This window comes from Medicago truncatula, chromosome 3 (assembly GCF_003473485.1).
Source record: "Medicago truncatula cultivar Jemalong A17 chromosome 3, MtrunA17r5.0-ANR, whole genome shotgun sequence".
NCBI lineage: Eukaryota > Viridiplantae > Streptophyta > Magnoliopsida > Fabales > Fabaceae > Medicago > Medicago truncatula.
Window position 1 is genome coordinate 23,856,464 of NC_053044.1, and position 21,344 is coordinate 23,877,807.

Consider the following 21,344-nt stretch of genomic DNA (forward strand, 5'->3'; position numbering starts at 1 on the left):
TTATAGTAAATAGTAATTTGAATTACATAATGTAAGGGCTTATTTCAGAATTGGTCACCTGAGAATGTAATTCAAACTGCATTTCTAAGTAATCTGAATTATTCCTGCTTTTATCTAAGTTTTACAGATGCCATTGTCTTATGTAATTTGAATTGAAAAAATTTAGGTGCAATTCCATGTTTTTGTATGGTTCATAACTAAACAACATTTCCGCAATTTCATAATTTTCAAAAAGTTTGTTATAGCCACCAAAAGTGTTTTTTTTTTTTTTTTGTTTTGTTAAAACCATATTGAAAGCACACAAGGAAATGCAAGTAAGTTTTTTCAATTCAAATTACACATGAATTCACTTCTTAAGGTGAATAAATAGGAAACCGTTGTTACCGTTGCATATAGCAATGTCTTTACCAACTGAGTTATGTTCGCGAAATAAAAATTAATTTCTCAAAACATGAAACATTCACTTTTTTATAGACTTTATTCATCTCTTTGCTATATTAGTGAAACTCCCATTTCTCAAAACATGAAACATTCACTTCTCTCGAAAATTTCTTCTCTCAATCTTCTTAAAAAAACTGTTAAATTTCTTCATGAGCTAAGAAACTTTGTTGAGGGATGCATTGATTAGCTCAATTTCTTTGTATGTTATTTGGGTGTTTTTAAGTTGCAAACTACGGATTCTAATTGTGTATTTCATGGAAGAATTTTTTTTTGTCTTTCACCTCTAAGGGTTGAAGTGGGAGGTACATAGACCTACAAAAATTTGAATTTCTTTGAAGAATTTTCCGATCCTTCAAATCCTCAAGAATCTTGTTCAAGGATTTATCTTTTTCAAAAGGGTTTTATATGTCCTTCAAATTTAGCATTGATTTTCTCGATGAATATTTCTTCTTTTTCACTCAATAAAACTATAAAAATACTCTATTCCTCTCATTTTTCATCCGAAAGCAGAATCGCACTTTTACAAGTTCATTGTGGCTTGTTTGAACTTGCCAAAAATTGATAGCATGCATGAAACATAATCACTGGAAGACCGCCGTAATCACTAATTCAATACAAAACACTTGAGTGAATTTGTCAGTGTTTTGTGTTGAAGGAGTATACGGGAATTGGAAAAAAGGAAATCATAGAAGAATTTTCTTCTCCACCTTGGTTACACAAGAATGGATCAGTAAGAGATCAAGGAATAAGAACAGTTTTAGGAAAATTCAATAAAACTCTTCAAATGCACCGCGAGGGAATGATGTTTCATACATCTATCATAAGTAACAAGACAAATACAGGGTTATGGGAGGGGGGTCATGCCTTTCACACCATTCACATATAGAGAACCAAACCAGGTTAAATAAACACAATAAAACTTCTACGTTGAAGCCTATCTCACATACGTTTTAAATCGTCTTCAACTTGGTTGATTGTCCATTGCATGTTCTCCAATTTCTGCACAATTTCATCTATGTGAGAATTTCATTAAACAAAATGATGATTTCTATAGGATATTGAAATGACTAAGTTGGTCCATTACTATATCCTTAATTTTCTTATTTCATCGATTATGTCATCTCAAATAAAGTTTCAAGACAAAGTTGATTGACATTATCTATAACATTTGGTGCGAATGAAGTGCATATTTGATAAATTATTGTCACCTTTACAACGTCGTGGTACTGTCTTGCAATGTCGTCAAAGTGAGGATCGACACCCTGATACTCACGCAAACGAGTAGCCTGGTACATACACATGATGAATTTTCAACATAATGGAGTAAGATACAGTTGTAATTATATCAAAAAATAAATTAGTGCTACACTGTTGGTATGTAACTACTAAAAAAACCATATTCTAAAAATTATTTCAATTCTAGAGCAAAAAATGAGATTATGTCTCAGGTATTGGATATCAACGGCCGACCTTTGGCAGTTGGCACAGACTCCACAATTCAAAATAAAATATTAACAACACGCACTAGAATATTCATAATCTTTTGCACCAAACAATTCACATTTATAAGATGCAGGTAGTGTTACTTCACATCTTATAAAGTTTCCCCAATCTTTTATATATTATTAGTGAATCACTAATTTAGTCCCTGAAATAGTGGCCATAGTTAACTTGGTCCTTGAAGTTAACAAAATTTCAAAATGATCTATGAATTTGAAAATTCTCAATCAAGGACTAAATTTACTAATCCAAAAGAACTAATATGATCGAAGAAATTCAATCTAGGGAATATTTTGAAATATTAATGATTTTAGGTACTTAATTGACAGTGATCTATAATTTTAAATTTTCAATGACTAAGTTGATGATTCACCCATTTTGATTTCCAAATCTCTTCTGTTGTTGCAATATCCTTCAAAATACTCTCAACTCCATCATATCAGAAATAAATAAATAAATAAATAAATAACATTTAATTATTAGATTAAAACAGAAATGTCAGGACTGGAGATTGAACACAGATGAGAATCAATCCATAATTCATATTTATCAAGGTGGAAAATCTATAAAAGAAAAGGACCGTGCTAAAAAGACATCAATCCATTATATTCAATAGATAATGAATGACAATATGCTATCTACAGGGATGACAAGTTCTGAGTGAATGCAACAGCTCATGTCTCACTACAGTCACATTTTCATCCTGTGAAGAGCCTAATTCATGGCTAATGTCATCCAAATGCAAAAACATGCATGTGGAAACATGGAAACATACCGCTTTATTATATGCAATTGAAGCCTCTTCAGTAGCCTCGACGAGATACCTCCTAAAATTAAAAGGAAATGGGTGATTAAAATTAAATCAGGAACTGTATACAGAGTTGCAGACATTTCATCTTTCATACCTGATCTTATGAAGCGCAGGTATAGACTCGTTAGTGTAAGTTCCGTGGAGGAGCTGATATTCTAAAGCCCTGACATGCAAGATATCAAAATTATTAGATAACAGTACCTGGCATTGGCAAAACTAACAAATTGGGAAATTGACGATACTATAATTGATGTACATAAGTTATGTAATTATGTAAGAAATAAACCAGAAAATATTCGGACTAATGATCTGACTACCATTTTCGCCATAGTTACACAAATTATGCTTTCTACTTAGCATCAAAGTGGGAGGTACATAGACAAGACACCGAGGATGGATAAAATCCCAAAATAACATACAATATAAATTTTAGAACCAAAATCCCCTTTTGCTTTCTGATATATTAATCATTTAAGTAGAAAGTGTGTCCACTTTGGAAATTTAAACACCCTATGAAAAATTAAAAGTAAAATTGTCTATCTACCCTTCTGGGTTGTGTTATCAGCCCTCACAATTTTGAAGTTTGAAAAGATGACGATATTTTAATATAGAAGAACAGTGAAAAATATAAGGTGACAAACAAACCTCAGTTTTAAACTCATGGTATCACATCTTTTACAGAGCCATGTTTTCTGCAACTCATCCTACAAATACATTGGGAAGTCAAGTCAAGATGTGTCTTTGCTATCAACATGAGTTTAGTGAATAATAAATAAATGCTCACATATTTATGTTGGTGATCCAACTTCAAATCTTTGACAAGTTTAATGAGCACCCCAAGTATTTGCTCCAATACCTGATTAAGAGTATTGACATTTACTATCTACATTATACCACCATATAACGTAGAGACCGAAAAAGAAATATGATGTATGTCATAAGAAACCACGAATTCTCTCTCTCTCTCTCTCTCTCTCTCTCACACACGCGCACGCGCACATATAGAGATTCAGTGTTTGAGTTTTAGGAAATGTTTGCTTCACCAAATTCTTATGCACTTACATTATAATATTCAGCAAATTTTCTATCAGCAGAATAAAGGTCATCTCTCAGCGCTGCTTCTTCTCTTTCGATATCCTCAATTAACAACTTCACCCTGGTAAGTTAATAGAAATAAGAGAAGAAACATTAGTAGCAGATATATTTCTAGTGTGACATACAATTACCGAAGCATGCACTTTACACATTAGTGACATCAGTTGTGGACATACAAAAAATGAATAAATCTTGATCCATATAACTTAAACACGAAAATTAAAGTGTTGAATATATTAGTGACATCAGTTGGATTGGTCATTTTCATCAATACACACTAATAATAAAAAATTGTATGACTAAAAATATGACATCATCAAAAAATATAGACATCATTTTGTCAGTCATTAAATTGAGTTGGATATCTATACAGAGAATAACATGTCTCAACTCTTCAAGACAAAAGATCAAAACCAGGCAGTAGCCTGTTAATCCTTAAATATATGCAATTGTTATGTAGAAGCCCTAGGTTGCATACTTACTCTTCCATCCAATGAAAAAACAAAAAGTGATCTCTTTAAGTTACAAATTACAAATGAATAAGAATTTCCTAAACATTCTATCCAGGAAAAAAAAGAGAAATTCAAAAAAATAAAAAGAATTAGGCTACTTGAATAAGCTCAAACCTTTCTGGAAGCCGTGAAGATGAACTTTGACTTCCAGATGAAAATGAATCTGAATCAAGAAACAAGGTATCAGCTAGTAGAACCAAATTATAAATCAAAGGAAATCGCCAATTGGCCATTATGTCCCCATATTATATCAGAAATATGCAATTCACACCTACCGTTGTCATCCAATACAAAGGCATCTGATAACTTATCACATTTCAATTTCAAGCGACCATCTACCTCACGTGCGAGAGACATACGATATTCTGTCATATCCTAACAATATTGTTGTGTCAATAATGAAAAACATAACCAAGCTAATCACTTGAAAATTAAAAAACTATCATAAGAAAAAATATGCTAAGCTGACTTTCATATATACTGAATTACATATTATAATTATACCACAGATAACGGTGTTTGCTGACGCTGAGTTTGCCATAAATAAGCCGGTGTAATTCCAAGAAAACGATTGGGAACACCACCAACTCCAGGTTCCACTGGATCCATAGAAGCCAGAGAATTAACCCCACTAACAGAACTGCTTGGAGTGGTATAATTAAAGGAGTTTATGCTTGAGTTGACCACGCCACTGGTGCTAGCACTGTCGAGGGAGCTTCGAGACACTACACTTAGCTTTTCAATTTCATCATCGTGAACTTCTCCATCTTTGGATATCATAGGCAGTCTCAATCGTTGAGCCGCTTCAGCAACAATCATTTGATGTTCTAATGTCTGATAAACCTGACAAGATATAGACATTTAATTTAAATCAATGTCAATCGGTACCCAAAAATGTGTTTAATCACATAATGCACAATGCATAAATATGAAAAACATGAAATGTCGAGAATCAAGAAGATAAAAAAGAGATAACAGAACATATTCTAACCAAATATAGAGCAATATGATATATGTAATTCTATATGAAATACATCCACAGTCCTCTCTCTAAGGAAACTACCTAAGAAACGGATCTTTTGAAATGCTGAGTGATGTAGACCTGCATGAAATTTTCCTTATTTTAGTTAAGCCCTCTCCTAATAACAATGAATAGTTTCTGTAAGCACAAGGATGGACCAACTCCTTCCAGTGTAGGGAATACGACCAGGTCAACACATTAGACTCCATATTTGAAACAAACCAAGTCAGTGCACAATTGTCAAGACGAAACTGGGTAGAGGTAATATGTTTACACCAACACCTAACTTTTAAGACCAATAGAGCACTCAGTTAGGTAATCTCTGAAAATTCTATCCACCTATAGTACACTGAACAGGATCAATAGGTACCATTTTTTCTGGAAATGGAATTCCCCAACTTCTGCTAAGAAAATTGGAGTATATACTCTAGTCTATAGGACATGTTTCTCATTATAAATGGAAGTATCTTGATTCGGGCCAATTTAATTTCAGGAAGCGCCCATTACATTAATCTTTCTGCTTCGCAATTCTGTAACATCTAAATTAAAATCCACCCACTATATTCGTTATTATGCAACTCAAGTATCACTTCCCTACATGTAACCTATGATGTAAGTATGCCTTTAAGATATAATAGTGCATATAATACGCTGTTAGGAACCAAGAATTTGTATTCAATAGAAAGAAAACTTTTATTAAGAAAATAGGAAAGAATGGGAGAGAAAACACTCCTCCAAGCGTTTAAATGTTTTTCAACAGAGCCACTGCTCTATTCACAAAATGTTAAAAAAACTGAATGAATAATCTCGGCATTATTCCCACAAAGAGCATTTGGTAAAGACTATAATTGTTCTCTCCGTGTACACGACTCAATTTTCTTAGTTAGAACAATCAACATGATTCTCACACAAGCTATTCTGCCGCTCAAAAATCAATATCTTCATTATTACCCTGTTCAAATAGAAATATCACGTCCCTCCGTGTAACCTATGATTTAATGTATCAAATGAAGAAAGATGATCCATATAATACACCATTCCCACATATAGCATTTGGTAAAGAGAGTAACTGTTCTCTCCATGTTCATGACTCAAATTAAGTACCAAAAAAACCAACAACATTCTCTCACAGGTGTCATATTTGTTTCAAAATCAAACTAACTTTCCAGAAATAATATTTCAAAACCTGAGGAGAGTTCCTTAGTCCAAACTGCGGATAAAGACCGCCAGTATCTCTAATTCCACCAATGCTAGAGCCAGAAATGGCTTGATGATACTCTTCTACCATTGCAATAGCCTCAGAATAAATAGCCTGCAACCAAATCGACAGCATCAAAAATATAAATCACTAAAATAAGAATGGCATTCACACTACACTTAACTAATTAATACAACCAAATAGTGTTATCGATGGAGGATGGCGGAAAGCTAAAAATGGTGTCAGAATCCTTCCCAAATTGGCCATGAAGGTTGTCAAAAAATCCGCCACCGCAATCCACCGTGGCTGATATTTGACAACACTGCGACCAATACGAAAAACCAAATGTTTAGATAAATAATTTTGTAGAGGAAGGTTGGGTTTATTTTTCTTTTCTAGATTAAGCTATAGAAAATTTCTAATCATAATGCGTGATTAAAATAGTATATGATCATCATCTATCATGTTATTCTTTCAATTTTTTGAAAACTCAAATATATACCAAGATATAGATTTAATCCTCCAAAGTCCTCCCCTCCATCCAAACATATCATCAGAGCTCAATTAGCATACATAACGCTATAAATTAGTTTTACACTGACATTCAATGTGTGCCCTTCATTTTATGTTTCCATATTGTCGTTGTCGTTTCTAAAATACAGTTACAGAAGTAGGGTATTGTGGCAAAACAGATCTTCAATTTATTAATTTTGTGTTAACTCTATGGTTTCTAGGGGAAGGGTGCCCTATTAATCCCAAACAAGAATCCTTAAGTCGAGCTCATTAACCACTTGAGCCCTATGACTTGATTAACAGATCTTTCTTCTAACACTTAACAGGACTGTAAAACTAGATTACAGTGATAATGCATATCATTTAAATCCAATCCACAATCCAAACACAACATAACATCATCATAGTGCACAAACATACATATACATACATACCGTGGCTTCCAAATAACGAAGTCTTTCCCTACACATTTCCTCTCTAGCCTGCAAATCAAACACCAAAATTTCATCACCCAACTAAATTCTATTCCATTTTCCCAAAATTTAACAAAATGGGTCAGTAAAAAATTGAATTTTTAATCATAAAACGAAACACCCATTTTCCAATTTTATTTAATTTTTCAAACATTCAACAAAATGGGTCAGTAAAAAATTGAATGTTTAATGAAAAAACGAAACACCCATTTTACAATTTTACTCAATTTTTCAGAAATTCAACAAAATGGGTCATAAAAAGTTTGAATTAAGTAAGGAAATTGAAGAAACAGATAAAAAAGAATCATACGAGTTGAAGATCGTTGTAGAGAGGTTTTGAGATGAGAGATCCATCAGGAGCCAAGCAGTGGCGTTCAAGCTGATCGATGAGTTGGGATACATCGGTAGGGAGGTTTTGACTGTGTAAACCCTTAACCATTGATCCAAACGGTGTCGTTTTGGTGGATTCAAGTTGAAGAAGAAGATGAAGATAATTGAAGTTGAAGTTTTGATTTGAGGATTCTTATAATTCTCAATCATAAACAAAAATTGAAAAATGTAAGAATCATTTGTTTGGTAGTAATGGAGAATTCCCTCTCTTTTTAGTGCCCTTCTTTCAAGTAAATATGCCCAAAAAAATATTTATTATTTAGTGGATTTGATGATTTGATAAGCAACTAATTTAAGTAATTTTCCCTCAAAAAATAAAAACTAGTTGAAGTAATTTGGTTCAAAAATTAATAAGCTCCACCAAGACGAATTTTTTAAGAGAAGCTAAGTTCGATTTGGATGGAAAAAAATTTGGTTAGGTTTTCAGCCGAACTCCGCCACTTTTTTATAATTAGGACGTTAATACCAAAAAGCATATTTTCTTATGATTTTGTGCGATGTTTATTTTTTCGTCGTCTTTGCATGATGTTTTTTTTTTGGCTAAAATATAGTTTTGGTCCCTGCAAATATGTCTCATTTTGATTTTAGTCCCTGTAATTTATTTATTTTGTTTTTGATCCCTGCAAATATGTCTCGTTTTGGTTTTGGTCCCTGGCCCCACTTTTGTGATGATTTGCACATGTGGCACATGATGAGTGAACCCATTTATTAGAAAAATAGTCCCTGCAAAATCTTTTGATTTGTAAAAACGTCCCTGCAAAATATTTTACTTCTGAAAATAGTCCCTGGAGGGACAGGGACTATTTTCAGAAGTAAAATATTTTGCAGGGATCAAAAACAACACAAAAATTTTACAGGGACTAAAATCAAAACGGGGTATATTTACAGGGACCAAAACCATATTTTAGCCTTTCTTTTTTGTCTAGTTCTTATGGTGTTTTTTGAAGGGATGTAGTTTTGATGGTTGTTCGTATCTGTTTTGATTTAGTATAGATTCAATCAATAATTTTTGTATAATCAATAGTATAGATTTGAAAACATAGATATTTTGAACACTTGAATATAATCATATTTTTTAGTTTATGTGTTTTTTTTTTTTTACGCTATTAACATTGACGTCGTGTGTTTGTTAGCAAATTTATTCTTTTACTTTTAATGGATTTATATATTTTTATGTAAGCATATTTAATAAAAAGAAATTGAGACGGTGGATTTAATAAATGTTTTTTATTTTCAGTAAAATAAAAATTATGAGTATAATAATTAAGGTGCATATTGTCACAGTGTAAAGTAGTTTTTTCATTAAATGGAATTCATCAAATCATAATATAAGTCAATCTTGTAATTGAATTTTTAAAATAATTGACAAATATTGAACCGTTTGAAAGTGAGAAAAAATACAAGAAGGAGGTGTTGAATTGTGTTAGCTTTTTCTTCGTTTTCTTCTAAGTTGAAAACACTGATCAAAAGCAAATAGAATTTTGCTTCTGAAGTGATGTTCAGAACTAAATAGCAGCGGATAAAACAGAGAGAGAGAAAGAAGAAAGACACAAAGCAATTATACATGTTTCTTCCACAAACCGGAAGTAGTCATGTCCCCCTTGCACTTCCAAGGAGAGTTCACCAAAATTTAATATCTGATTACAACTGCTCACTGCTAAAACTAGCAAGAGACTTCAAATGCTCAAGCACAACTGCAAGAGACTTCCTATGCTCCTGAACACAATCAAGAGACTTCTAATGCTCAAGCACAACTGCAAGAGACTTCTAAATTCAAACAGAATTACAAAGAAAATTATTTGAGGTTGAACACTTGATATACAATTAGTGGTGTTCATAATACAAATCAGATACAGACTCTTAAAACTCTAGAATTTCTAAGATATGAACTTTAATAAGAAATTCTAAGTGAACTTTTGATGCAGAACAATTTCAGCAGAGTTTTGGCGCTTTCAAATTGTTGTAGAGTCTTGCCATTCTCTAAGTCTTCACTCCTTTATATAGAGGTGTGAAAGAGACGTTGTGAATTGTCAGCACATCAAAATAAGAGTCATTTGAAGCTTTGATCAATCACCAATGATCTTTTGCCTGATATGGTTATTGTCCTATGAAGGATCAAATTCAAATCCATTCCCAGTATGTAGGAACATTGTTGCAGGCAGAACTGTTATTCTTGTCTTGTAGCAGAGACACAAACTGAGTAGTGGAGGTAGTGGTTGTACACTTCGTACAATTGTACTATGTCAACGCTCTTCAAAGAACAAGCATCCAATGCTTTCAAATCCTTTCAAAATAGACGTTGCTTCACTCTTCTGGTCTTCTACAATGCTTGGACGAGATGAAATACATTGAACAGCCTTTTAAAGCTTTAAGTCTTGCATCTCCTGATGAACTACAACTTCTGGTGATCTTCAGCTTCTGATGAGATGCTTCTGATGAACTTGCTTCTGATGACGTCATCACTTCATGAACACTTTGACTTCAGGAGCACTTCTCTTCAAACGCTTTAAGCTTCCATTTTGTTGATTCCTTTGCTCTCTTTTGTTCTTCTAGAACCTAATAATGATATCAAATTTTGTCTATGGTCCTGTACACTTGAAAAAATATTAGCATATCCAATTGACAATTTTTAATACCTTGTTATCATGAAAACTCTCAAAGGGTAATGTTAAACACATTTTGTTCCAACACCGTCGGTAAAGGTCAATGTTAAACTGATTTATACAAATCGAGTGGATCTAGATTTGTTATCTTTAAGATATGGAAAATTATCGTGACTTTAAATCTATCTTTCTAATATTATTCTATCTCTTATCTTATTTACATATCTCTTTTATTTTTCTCTCTCATAAAATACATCAAAGAATACAAACTTTTCCACCACAAAATCACTGAATCAAAATTCATTGTGCATATCATTTTCTCATAAAATATTTACATTGATACAAATTTTATACAAATAATCTATCATTTTGAAAATTTACCAAAATATAAAATCTATCATTTCAAAACAAACAAGTTTTGACCAGTGGCGGATCTTGTTAAAAATATTAGGGCGGAGCGTCAGATATTAACGAAAAATATTATAATTGAAATTCATAAAAGTCATATGTAATTTTATTAAAAAATATTATCACCGCAACAACTCCACCACAAAACTAAAGCTCCAAATATACTGTCTACCAATTAGATAGCTTATCATAGTCTTAGAGAGTCAAATCAACCTACTAAAATGGTTGTATGTGTGAATGGAGGGGTACCAGATAGAGTGTGTTAAATAAAATTATATCAAGGATATTTTAATAGTTTTCTATATATTATAAAAAATAAAATAAAAAATTGGAGGGTATTGTTGCACCAATGGGTCTTTAAAGAGATCTGCCATTGGTTTTGACTTAAAAGACAAACGTCATAAAAGAGCTAAATCTCCTCCCTAGTAGGGTTGGGAATAGGCCAGGCCGGCCTATGGCCTGGCCTGTTTAAGTCTGGCCTGGCCTGGCCTGTTTATTAAAAAGGTTAGGCTTAGGCTTTTTAAAAGGCCTATTTAAGTAAATAGGTCAGACTTAGGCTATCAAAAAAGCCTATGAAGCCTGATAGGCCGGCCTGTTTGTGTATGTTAGGCTTCATAGTGGACTTTTTAAATAGACTTTAAAGTTTTATAGTGAAATAGGCTTTTAAGGCCTTATAGTAGTGATAGACAAGTCTTACACTGAAATAGGTTTTGAGGCCTATTAAGCCTATTTAAAAGTAGATAAAATGGAATGTTTAATGACTTTAATAGTAAGTAGGCCTGTAAATAGACTTTCAGGCCAGGCCAGACTTTTAAATAGGTCAGGCCAGGCCAAAAAAATAGGCCTATGAAAGGCCATAGGCCAGGCTCAGACCTGCAAAAATTTTCGTAGGCCAGGCTCAGGCCTATCAAAGCCTGGCCTGGCCTGACCTATTTCCAACCCTACTCCCCAGTAAAACAATGATTGAAACCAAGAATGTGAGCGTAGTTTTGCTTCTCAGTTTATAAACTCAAGTATTTAGTTTAATCGAAGACAAGTGAATGAGGTCTCTTATCCGCTAGCAAGATAGCCACATTTTTAACTAACTCCATTATTTTCATTGATATAGCAACATGTTTAACTCATTTGCTTATTAATAAAATGATATAAGCATCCTTCTATAAAAGAAAGAAAAATAGACCACAGTTATAATTATTTTTTAAAATAAGGAACAATTATTGTTTCAAAATGGAGATCACGTTGTTCATGATCATAACCTGCTTCTAGCTCTAAGTCTGCTAATTTAACTCAAAACCCTTTTTAATAGACTATTGAATTCATAAGTAACTTACTCCTCCTTTATCTCCTCAGTATCACTCAAGAAAGAAAAATATTCGTTGAGACTTTCTACTGCCATTACTACTGATTAATATATGGAAGAAAACTTGTTAAACACGTAAGGTAGGTTCACTCGTTTCATTTGAGTTTCTACCATAAATGAAATATGATGATCAAGCTCTTATCACTTGTTTAAAGTGTCTAAGTACCCCGTCACTGGAACCAACACTTGTTGCTAAATGTGATTGGTATTGATTCCAAAATGGTTTGACAACACAAATATAAAGAAGCAATCATTGTTGGAGGATAACTCTTGTAAAAAAAAAAAAAAAATTGTAGTACGATTTAAATGTGGTCTCAAATGAGTTCTTGAGAAGCTTCATCAGAGATGTTGAAATGTGGTCTCAAATGGTCAATGTCGTTGAGTAGTCATTCGAAATTTCTTTGCTTTAAATAGAATGATTTGTTACATTCTCTTGATATTTGAATTTCTTTGTTTGTATTTGTACGTGGTCAGAAGAATACAAATTATACTACTCTGAGTCTGATAATGACCTTTCTTCAGAAGACGACAAACTAATCAGAGTCTTCAGCTGTTGACGTGGTCTTCAGATGCTTGGTCCTTCAGATGCTTCTGATCTTTAGATGCTTCTGATCTTCAGCTTCTCACTTGCTTCAGATTCTACCTTATGCGTTCAGAGTCTTCATAATTCAGGATCATAATTTGACTTAAGAATAGGGATTTAATTCTATGATCCTGCATACTTAAACACATATTAGCATATTCAATTGTTCTATTTATACTTTTGTTATCATCAAAACTTCAAAGGTATTGTACGAAACTCATTTTGGTTCAACAAATTTTAATTATTCCAAATTAAAAAACTGTCTCATAGTTAATATTATTCTATAAACTATACATAGATGTAATGTCAAAACATTGAAATATCCTTATAGATGACAGTATCATAAAATTTGATTTTGATTCAACTATTAAAATATGTATAATATACTTATCTATGAAATGGAAATAATAGTCACAAGAAAGGGGATTTGAACTATGACCCTTTTCAAATTTATCATGCACTTGTGGTAAATAGAAGAAAAAAAACTTGGTCAAGTTCAGAACATTCTGAAGTATGTTCAGAAGTGTTAGTGTAATAAATAATGAACAAAGTGATAATGGTGTGTAAAGTGATTTCAAACATTAATGTTGAAGATAAAGAGCAAGATCCGAAAATTTAACACACGAGAGTTATAGTGGTTTATCTAACGTGGGTTAGTGCACTCCTTACAATTGTGAGAGTTTCCACTATGATGTTTGAGACAACCTTCTCAACTCATGCACCTTACACTTATGTTCCATTGGAACGATTACAACTTATATTCTCTAAACCTCGGCGGGCTCACAACTTTCTTTGCTAAGTCACGCATGACTTTACACTTTTTTACTCAACTAACATTTTTCTCTTATAAATGATTTGGAAGTTTGGAAGAATGAGGACAAGAAAAAGAAGAATAAGATTATCTTTGAGAAGATAAGAGGGGACTGTTACACTGATAAGTGCTAGAAAGTAGTAATTCAAGTGAATATTCAAGGCACTTTTGTTACTTGTTTTACAAGTTATTGAGGGAAAAGCTGAGAGATAAGTGATTATTGCCCTTTTACGCTTTATCTATCTTACTTTACCCATTTGTGCAAGAATTGAACTCAAGACACTAAGCAAAGAAGAAAAACAAAGAAGAAGTGCAAAAGTTTACTCGCCATGGCGAGTAGAAGGTGATCAAAGGCGAGCCAGAGGCGAGCAATAGGCATAGAGTACAAGAAATCATCTGCCCTCAACACGCAATGGCAAACAGGAGGCGAGTGAACTCGTAATGGCGAGTAAAAGAGCCTCAAAGGCGAGCAAGAGTCCGAGAGCACAAGAAATCACTCGCACTCAACACGCAAAGGCGAGCAGAAAGCGAGTGAACTCACAATGGCGAGTGAAAGGCGAGCAAGTTCCAGAGAGCACCAGTTTTCACACGCCCTCAACTCGCAAAGGTGAATCAAAGGCGAGCCACTCGCGAGGCGAGTTAGGGCGGCTAAATCTCCTCAGAGGTGACGTGTCACAAACCCACTAGTGAAGTAACCTCAACTCGGCATGGCGAATGAAGCTACTCGCGAGGCGAGTTGATGCAGAACAAAATTTCTATAAAAGCCCACTTGATCATTTCATTTATCTTATCTTAGAATTTCATATATATATATATATATATATATATATATATATATATATATATATATATATATATATATATATATATATATATATAGAGAGAGAGAGAGAGAGAGAGAGGGCTTGTTCTTCATAGAGTGAGAGTGTTTGAAGGTGGATTCTTCCTCATTTGTGGAGAGATCACAAAGTTGTAATGAATTCTTCTCTTTCACTTCATTCTTGCAAAGCTTCCATGACAACAAGTAGCTAAATCTCCTTTGTTAGGATTAGAGGTACTTGATCTTAGCTAAACATGTAATCTTTTGATCTATAAATATATGATTCTAGCATTTGATTTGATATTGAGATTATTCTTGAACTTTATTGTTTATGTTTGATTTAGTTGTGATTGAAAAATACTCTTGAATCTAGGTTTAGAATAATCCTCTATCACAACATGAATTCTAGACATGGAATTAATGTTTTGATAATCACCTTTTGTATCCAAACTTAACGCCTTCTTATCATTCAATAGATTGAGAAATCATCGATTAAATGATAAAACCGACTCTTGGATCATTCAATAGTTTGAGACATCGACGATTGAATGATACAATTGATCTCACAATATTATTTAAACACGAATGATATTGTCAAGGGATACGTGATAATATCAAAGAAAAGGTAGAATCCGTATATGATCATTAAATTACGTGTGATGCTTGATCAAGGAACTCTAATCCTAACGAGTTTCACGCCTTATTAATCTCAACTTTTATTCTTGCAAATTAGTTCACATAGTTTAAACAAACAAACAACCAATCTTTTAACTTAAAATGATATTTGGTGTCGAACAGTCCATGATATCACACTAGTCCCTAAGGAGACGATATATAAATACTTACTTTTATTTGATGAAAAAATACTACATCAAAATGGCGCCGTTGCCGAAGATTGGCGTTTAGATATCATAGACATTGCGCCTATTTTATCGTTTTAAGCAAATTTTGCACTTCTTCATTTTTGTATATATCATATCATTCATTCATTATCCTGTGTTGCTAATCTGTTGGTTAGATCTAAACAAGGAATCCCCTAACATCATTTATGCAATCCAAGTTGTCCAGAATCAAAATTTTATCAAAATAGGTAAAAAAACTATTATCAATCATGAAGTACAGTGCCCCCTTTCCATTACAAGAAGAATTTTCTACTGTCTATCAGAACCCATGGACAACAAGGCTTCCAACTAATTAATAAACGTGTATTTCCAAACAAAAAATGTGATCCCTTTCCATATACAAACAGCACATTAACACTGACTAGGTAAGGAAGACTAAGAAAAATAGGAAAATGAACAAGGCCAACAAGGCCAATATCATCATGATCTGGCCCTTTGCACTAGCTTTCTTCATAACCATTGCCACTTTTTTCTGCAAGCATAATAAAAAAAGAGCAACATTTTACCTTTTACAAGATTATCTGAGTAGTATCATAATAAACATCATAATTTTTCAATTTAATTACCATTATTTCGCAACAGTAATCTTAAGAATGAAAATTGTCTTCAAAATTTCTTGCTTCTAGAAGTCAAATAAAAATAACAGCAATTCCATTTCAAAGAGAAAATGAAAATTAGGTGAAGAAACTCACTTGGACAAAATCTAGACGATTTGATGTGCTGTCCATCTCATTACCGAGTTCGTCTATAATCTTTTCCTGAAGCAATAAGATTTTGAAAGTTTTAGAATGAGAAACTCTGACGAAGACAAAATTACAAAGGCATAGGAATACTACTTTTATCTAAGAAAGTTAAAAGAGAACACAAGTTTTATCTAGTCTTCTATGATTAGAAGCAAAATATTAAGAATCATAGAATGTAAAAGCTCTCAAATTCAAACCTGGGAAAGGAGTTCTTCATGTATTGTGAGTCCAACGCCTCCAATTCTTTGTACGCTTAAACTAAGTTCATCTAACTCCTCGTCCTGTTGCCTGTCGGCCCAAATAGATAAAAATAAATCAAAACTAAAATATCAACCAAAAAGGTGTAGTTCCAGAAATCATAAGCATGTCCAGACAAATTTCTAAACTATTGAGCATTGTATTTTCATGTTTTTTACATTATGATTACATAAGGTGGTTTTATATTTTTTTTTCTGATTCCATAACGAAAGAAAAGAGGAAATCAACCATCACAGTTATGAGTTTTAATGAATAACGAGGATAGATCCAAACATGAACTAAATATTAGCAAATAATGCTAATGAGATTTTTTTTTATGTACATATAAAATGTCAAACTAATGAAATTATTACAGTAAAAAAAAAATTATAGTCACACATACAGACACGGTGTAATCTCATTAAGATGTGCAAAAGTCACTTTAAATGAGGAATGTTATACCAAAGTAAAGAAAAGACAGATGCAAAATCCAGTTACATAAGATTTAGAGAGAGAAGTACTTTATAAGAAGCGTCTGTCTATCTGATTCTGATTGAATGAAATCATCATTATCATTGGCAGCATTCTGGTTGGATGCATAAGGTTGATAGGAATCCGGTAGCCTCATTAGTTCTCGGTGCATCCCATTAATACTTGTTGTACTTGAGCTCTTTCCAGCATCCACTGTTTTCTTCATTGTGCCAACCTATTAAGCAAGAAAGGAATCATTAATCTTTATGCATTATACAAGTACAAAATATAAAAATAAATATACAACTACTACACAATGAGTTGGAAAAAAAATGGTTGCATCTTCCCAACTAAAATTGGGCATACATTATGAATACCTGAGTACGAGCACTGCTTGTCCATCTCCTCCGATTTTCAATCTCAGCGTCATCAATGCCATACCAAGAAGGTTCTCTAGCAGCAACAGCAATTGCTTTTTCCAATTCATCCACCTTTCTATCAAAACAAAATACTTCAGCATTTGTTTATAGATTAGGCCACAAAATTAAAGACCGAGTAGGACGAAGAATGGAATCAATGCAAAGATTAGCTCTGTATTATGTGCAATGAAAGTAACCTAAGGTGGAAAACAGAGTAGGTTTAATTTTGTTGAACTGAAATGAAACATGTAGAAAATTTGAATTCAAAATTACATTAAACAAGCTTAATACTACGGAATTATTTTATGATTAAAAGTGAAGTGTGATTCATTCTCACTCCACCTACATTTTTGGGACTCTTGTGTAGCATGAAAATGAGCTGAAAGTGATATTGTATCCATTCTCAACTCTTTGCGCTTTACCAAACAAATGTGAATGAAAATCAATATCTTAATATTAAATATTGACTTCGTTTCATGTTTTACAGCTTTCCCGGCAAGCATACCCGGGGAATCTCCAGGATTTGAATGGGAAAGCAAAGGGTAAGAGGATAGACAATGATTTTCCTATCCTTGAACTATACTTAGATGTGTTGAACAGTCAAGGGGAAGGGGAAAAAAAGAGAGTTAAATGAAAATAATGAATTAAGCATAATATATTTTTACAAATTTATTAATAATCAGTCATGTTAAAGTTCAAATAATATCCCCACAGTGGTATTAAGAATAATAAACTCGGAAACATTTTGAAATGCACTTATTTTTTCTCTTTTGAAATATTAAACAAAATTAGATGAACTTAGAAAAGTAAGCTTTAAAATAACTTCAAAGGGTTAAATACAAATCATTCAAATTTCTTCCTAACAGAAACCATCCAAAAGTCAGTGCTCATGCAAATGAGGGCGAGAACATTGTGAAATAATAACGGAAAAGCTCATTTAAAGAAGCCATTTTTTCAACCACTCTACATATGCAAGCAATGAATCTACCTGCCACTCTATGCTTTCACATCCAGAAAGAACCTCCTTCGTAACACGTACTTTCTCAGCAGAATCAGAAGTATGTTTCCATTGCTCAAAAGTAGAATGCAGATTATCAATCTGAAATCATCAAATAATCAAACAATCAAACACATATCCTACAAAACCAATAATGAACTCATCCCACCAAGAACCAATCTTATCAATTCAACATTGAACATTTCTTTTAGCAACATTTTACATTCAATTTCAACTCAAACCCCTAAATTTTCATATTGTATTTCTTTTCAATGATTCATACAAGCAGTGTACACACTTCAAACTCATAAATCACAATTGGGTTCTGCTCAAAATCTCAAATTTATGACCAAGAAGGGTTTCAAAACCCAAATCAATTTTAACTCAAAACTCTAAATTTTCATACTGTATTTCTTTTCAGTGATTCATACTCGTATACTTCTATAACAAAAAATCATGCAGTGTACACACTTCAGGTTCACAGATCTCAATTGGGTTCTGCTCAAAATCCCAAATTTATGCACCAATAAGCATAATTAGATAAATAACCTAAAAAATTGGGAGGAAAATCTCAATTGAGTTCTTCTCAAAATCCTAAAATATGCACCAAAAAGCATAATCAGTTTCAAATCCCAATTCAATTTTAACTCAAAACCCTAAATTTTCACATTGCATTTTTTTTATGGATTCATCATACTCATACTAGTATGACAAATCATGCATGATGCAACACTTCAAATTCACAGATTTCTTCGCAAAATCCAAAATTTATGCACCGGAAAGCAAAATTGGTTTCAAAGCCCAATTCAATTTTAACTCAAAACCCTAAATTTTCATACTGTATTTCTTTTCAGTGATTCATACTCGTATACTTCTATAATAAAAATCATACAGTGTACACACTTCAAATTCACAGATCTCAATTGGGTTCGGCTCAAAATCCCAAATTTATGCACCAAAAAGCATAATCAGATAAATAACCTAAAAAATTAGGGGGGAAATCTCAATTGAGTTCTTCTCAAAATCCCAAATTTATGCACCAATGCGTAATCGGTTTCAACTTCCAATTCAATTTTAACTCTAAACCCTAAATTTTCACATTGCATTTGTTTTCAGTAATTCATCATACTCATATACTTGAATAACAAATAATTCTGTGTGCAACACTTCAAATTCACATATTTCAATTGGGTTCTGCTCAAAGTCCAAAATTTATGCACCAAAAACCGTAATTAGATTAATAACCAAAGAAATTTGGAAACGAATTCCCAAATACTAAAAAAACCATCAAATAAAATTGAATAAAAAAACACTTGATGGCAATTATTCACTCGAATTCACAGCATTTTCAAGAATTGCATAGGAAGTATCATGAGGGGAAATTGAAATTGCGTATTCGAATAAGAGATAAAATAAATCCTACGTATTTTGAGAAAAAAATCAAAAAAAGAAGGAGAAAAAAACTCACAGATTCTTGAATTTCGGATTTGACAACGTAGAAAGGATCTTGAGCTGAGGGCATGGTATGTATCGAAGAAGAGAAGAATATTAGGAATGAATTGTCGTGAATACTGAGACTTTGTTTTTTCTCTTCTCCCTTGCTTTTTATTTTTCAATTTCGGATTTGATAACAGAAACTTGTTGTTTTTTTTATGTTGATTAAGTGTTCACCCTTCCATTTTTAGGAAGGAGGTCTAGTAATTTGAAATTCGGTCGGTGATAAATACTCCCTCCGTCCCTATATATAAGACCCTTTTGTCAAAATCACGGGAATTAAGATAGTGGATATTTGTATTAAAGTTGTTTGTAATAACTATTGCTTTTACAATTTTATCCTTTAAGAAAGAAGGTTAGTTTATGTTTTCAACATGTTATTTATCGTTGATTGAAGAAAAAGATGTATAATAAATTGGGGCATGTATGTAAAGAAATAATTAATGTAGTTGGAAATAACAAAGGGGTCTTATAAAAAGAGACAAAAAAAATTCTCAAAAGAATCTTATAATTAGGAACGGAGGGAGTAAATTCAATTATTTTAGCATTGAAATTAAAAAAATTGTATTATGATATGTTTTGATTGGATGAAAGTGTAAAAACATTTTACATTATCGACGTTTATAAATTATTAAATCTTGAAATTAATTTATATGCATTGATGTATAATTGTTTCTTTATGTGCATCCAATTTTTATTTGAGTTTTTCTATTTACACCCCATGTTTTTCTGGTTACACCCAAATTTTCTTAAAAGTTTTTTATAATATCAAAATTGTCCTTTTATATAAATTTTCTTAAAACCCTACTTTTATTCATTGTCAGTGAGTTTCACCCTCTTTCACCCCTCAAAGAAATCGATCAAACAATTTGATGTTCAATATCAATCTCCATGAAAATTAAAGAGTAAATCAAAATATTTTTCATCCATACTCAGTTGGATATAAGTAAGTGAATTTCTTCTTCTATTTGCTAGTTTCAATTTTTTTCCTTCAACTGCACTGATGCACTGTACGATTACGGTTTTAATTTACATTGACAAGGTTAACTTAAATTCAGTTTAAGTAGGTTCATGTAAACTTAGTTTTAAGTTTACATGAACCTACTTAAACTGAGTTTACATGAACCTACTTAAACTGAGTTTACATGAACCTACTTAAACTGAGTTAACATGAACCTACTTAAACTGAGTTTACATGAACATACTTAAATTGAGTTTACATGAACCTACTTAAACTGAGTTTACATGAACCTACTAAAATTAAGTTTACATGAGCCTACTTAAACTGAGTTTACATGTGCATACTTAAACTGAGATGACGTATAATCATTGAATAAGATTGAACTTTTAGATGTACACTTAAACTAAGTTTGCATGATCTACTTAAACTAAGTTTACATGACCTACTTAAACTTAGTTTACATGAACCTACTTAAACTGAGTTTAAGTTGATACACTTACTTAAATTTAGTTTACATGAACTCAGTTTACATGACCTACTTAAACTCAGTTTACATGAACCTACTTAAACTGAGATTAAGT

At 32.4% G+C, this 21,344-nt stretch overlaps 2 protein-coding genes across 2 annotated transcripts; both read right to left on the reverse strand.

Annotated features, from left to right (window-relative positions):
• Positions 1–1,124: 1,124 nt before the first annotated feature.
• Positions 1,125–8,330, reverse strand: LOC11418539 (AUGMIN subunit 4). Its single transcript, XM_024780166.2, has 14 exons — positions 7,875–8,330; positions 7,526–7,573; positions 6,567–6,692; positions 4,864–5,202; positions 4,635–4,734; positions 4,474–4,522; positions 3,815–3,908; positions 3,537–3,608; positions 3,398–3,456; positions 2,847–2,915; positions 2,717–2,768; positions 1,650–1,727; positions 1,377–1,440; positions 1,125–1,281 (listed from the first exon to the last, which is right to left on the reverse strand). The coding sequence occupies exons 1-13, from the start codon at positions 8,001–8,003 to the stop codon at positions 1,381–1,383; spliced, it is 1,275 nt and encodes a 424-aa protein (XP_024635934.1). The 5' UTR covers positions 8,004–8,330; the 3' UTR covers positions 1,125–1,281; positions 1,377–1,380.
• Positions 8,331–15,599: 7,269 nt separating this feature from the next.
• LOC11421724 (syntaxin-61) lies at positions 15,600–19,959 on the reverse strand. The gene is made up of 7 exons (XM_003600063.4): positions 19,777–19,959; positions 18,300–18,410; positions 17,270–17,383; positions 16,943–17,127; positions 16,382–16,472; positions 16,134–16,199; positions 15,600–15,913 (listed from the first exon to the last, which is right to left on the reverse strand). The coding sequence occupies exons 1-7, from the start codon at positions 19,828–19,830 to the stop codon at positions 15,803–15,805; spliced, it is 732 nt and encodes a 243-aa protein (XP_003600111.1). The 5' UTR covers positions 19,831–19,959; the 3' UTR covers positions 15,600–15,802.
• Between the last annotated feature and the right edge of the window lie 1,385 nt (positions 19,960–21,344).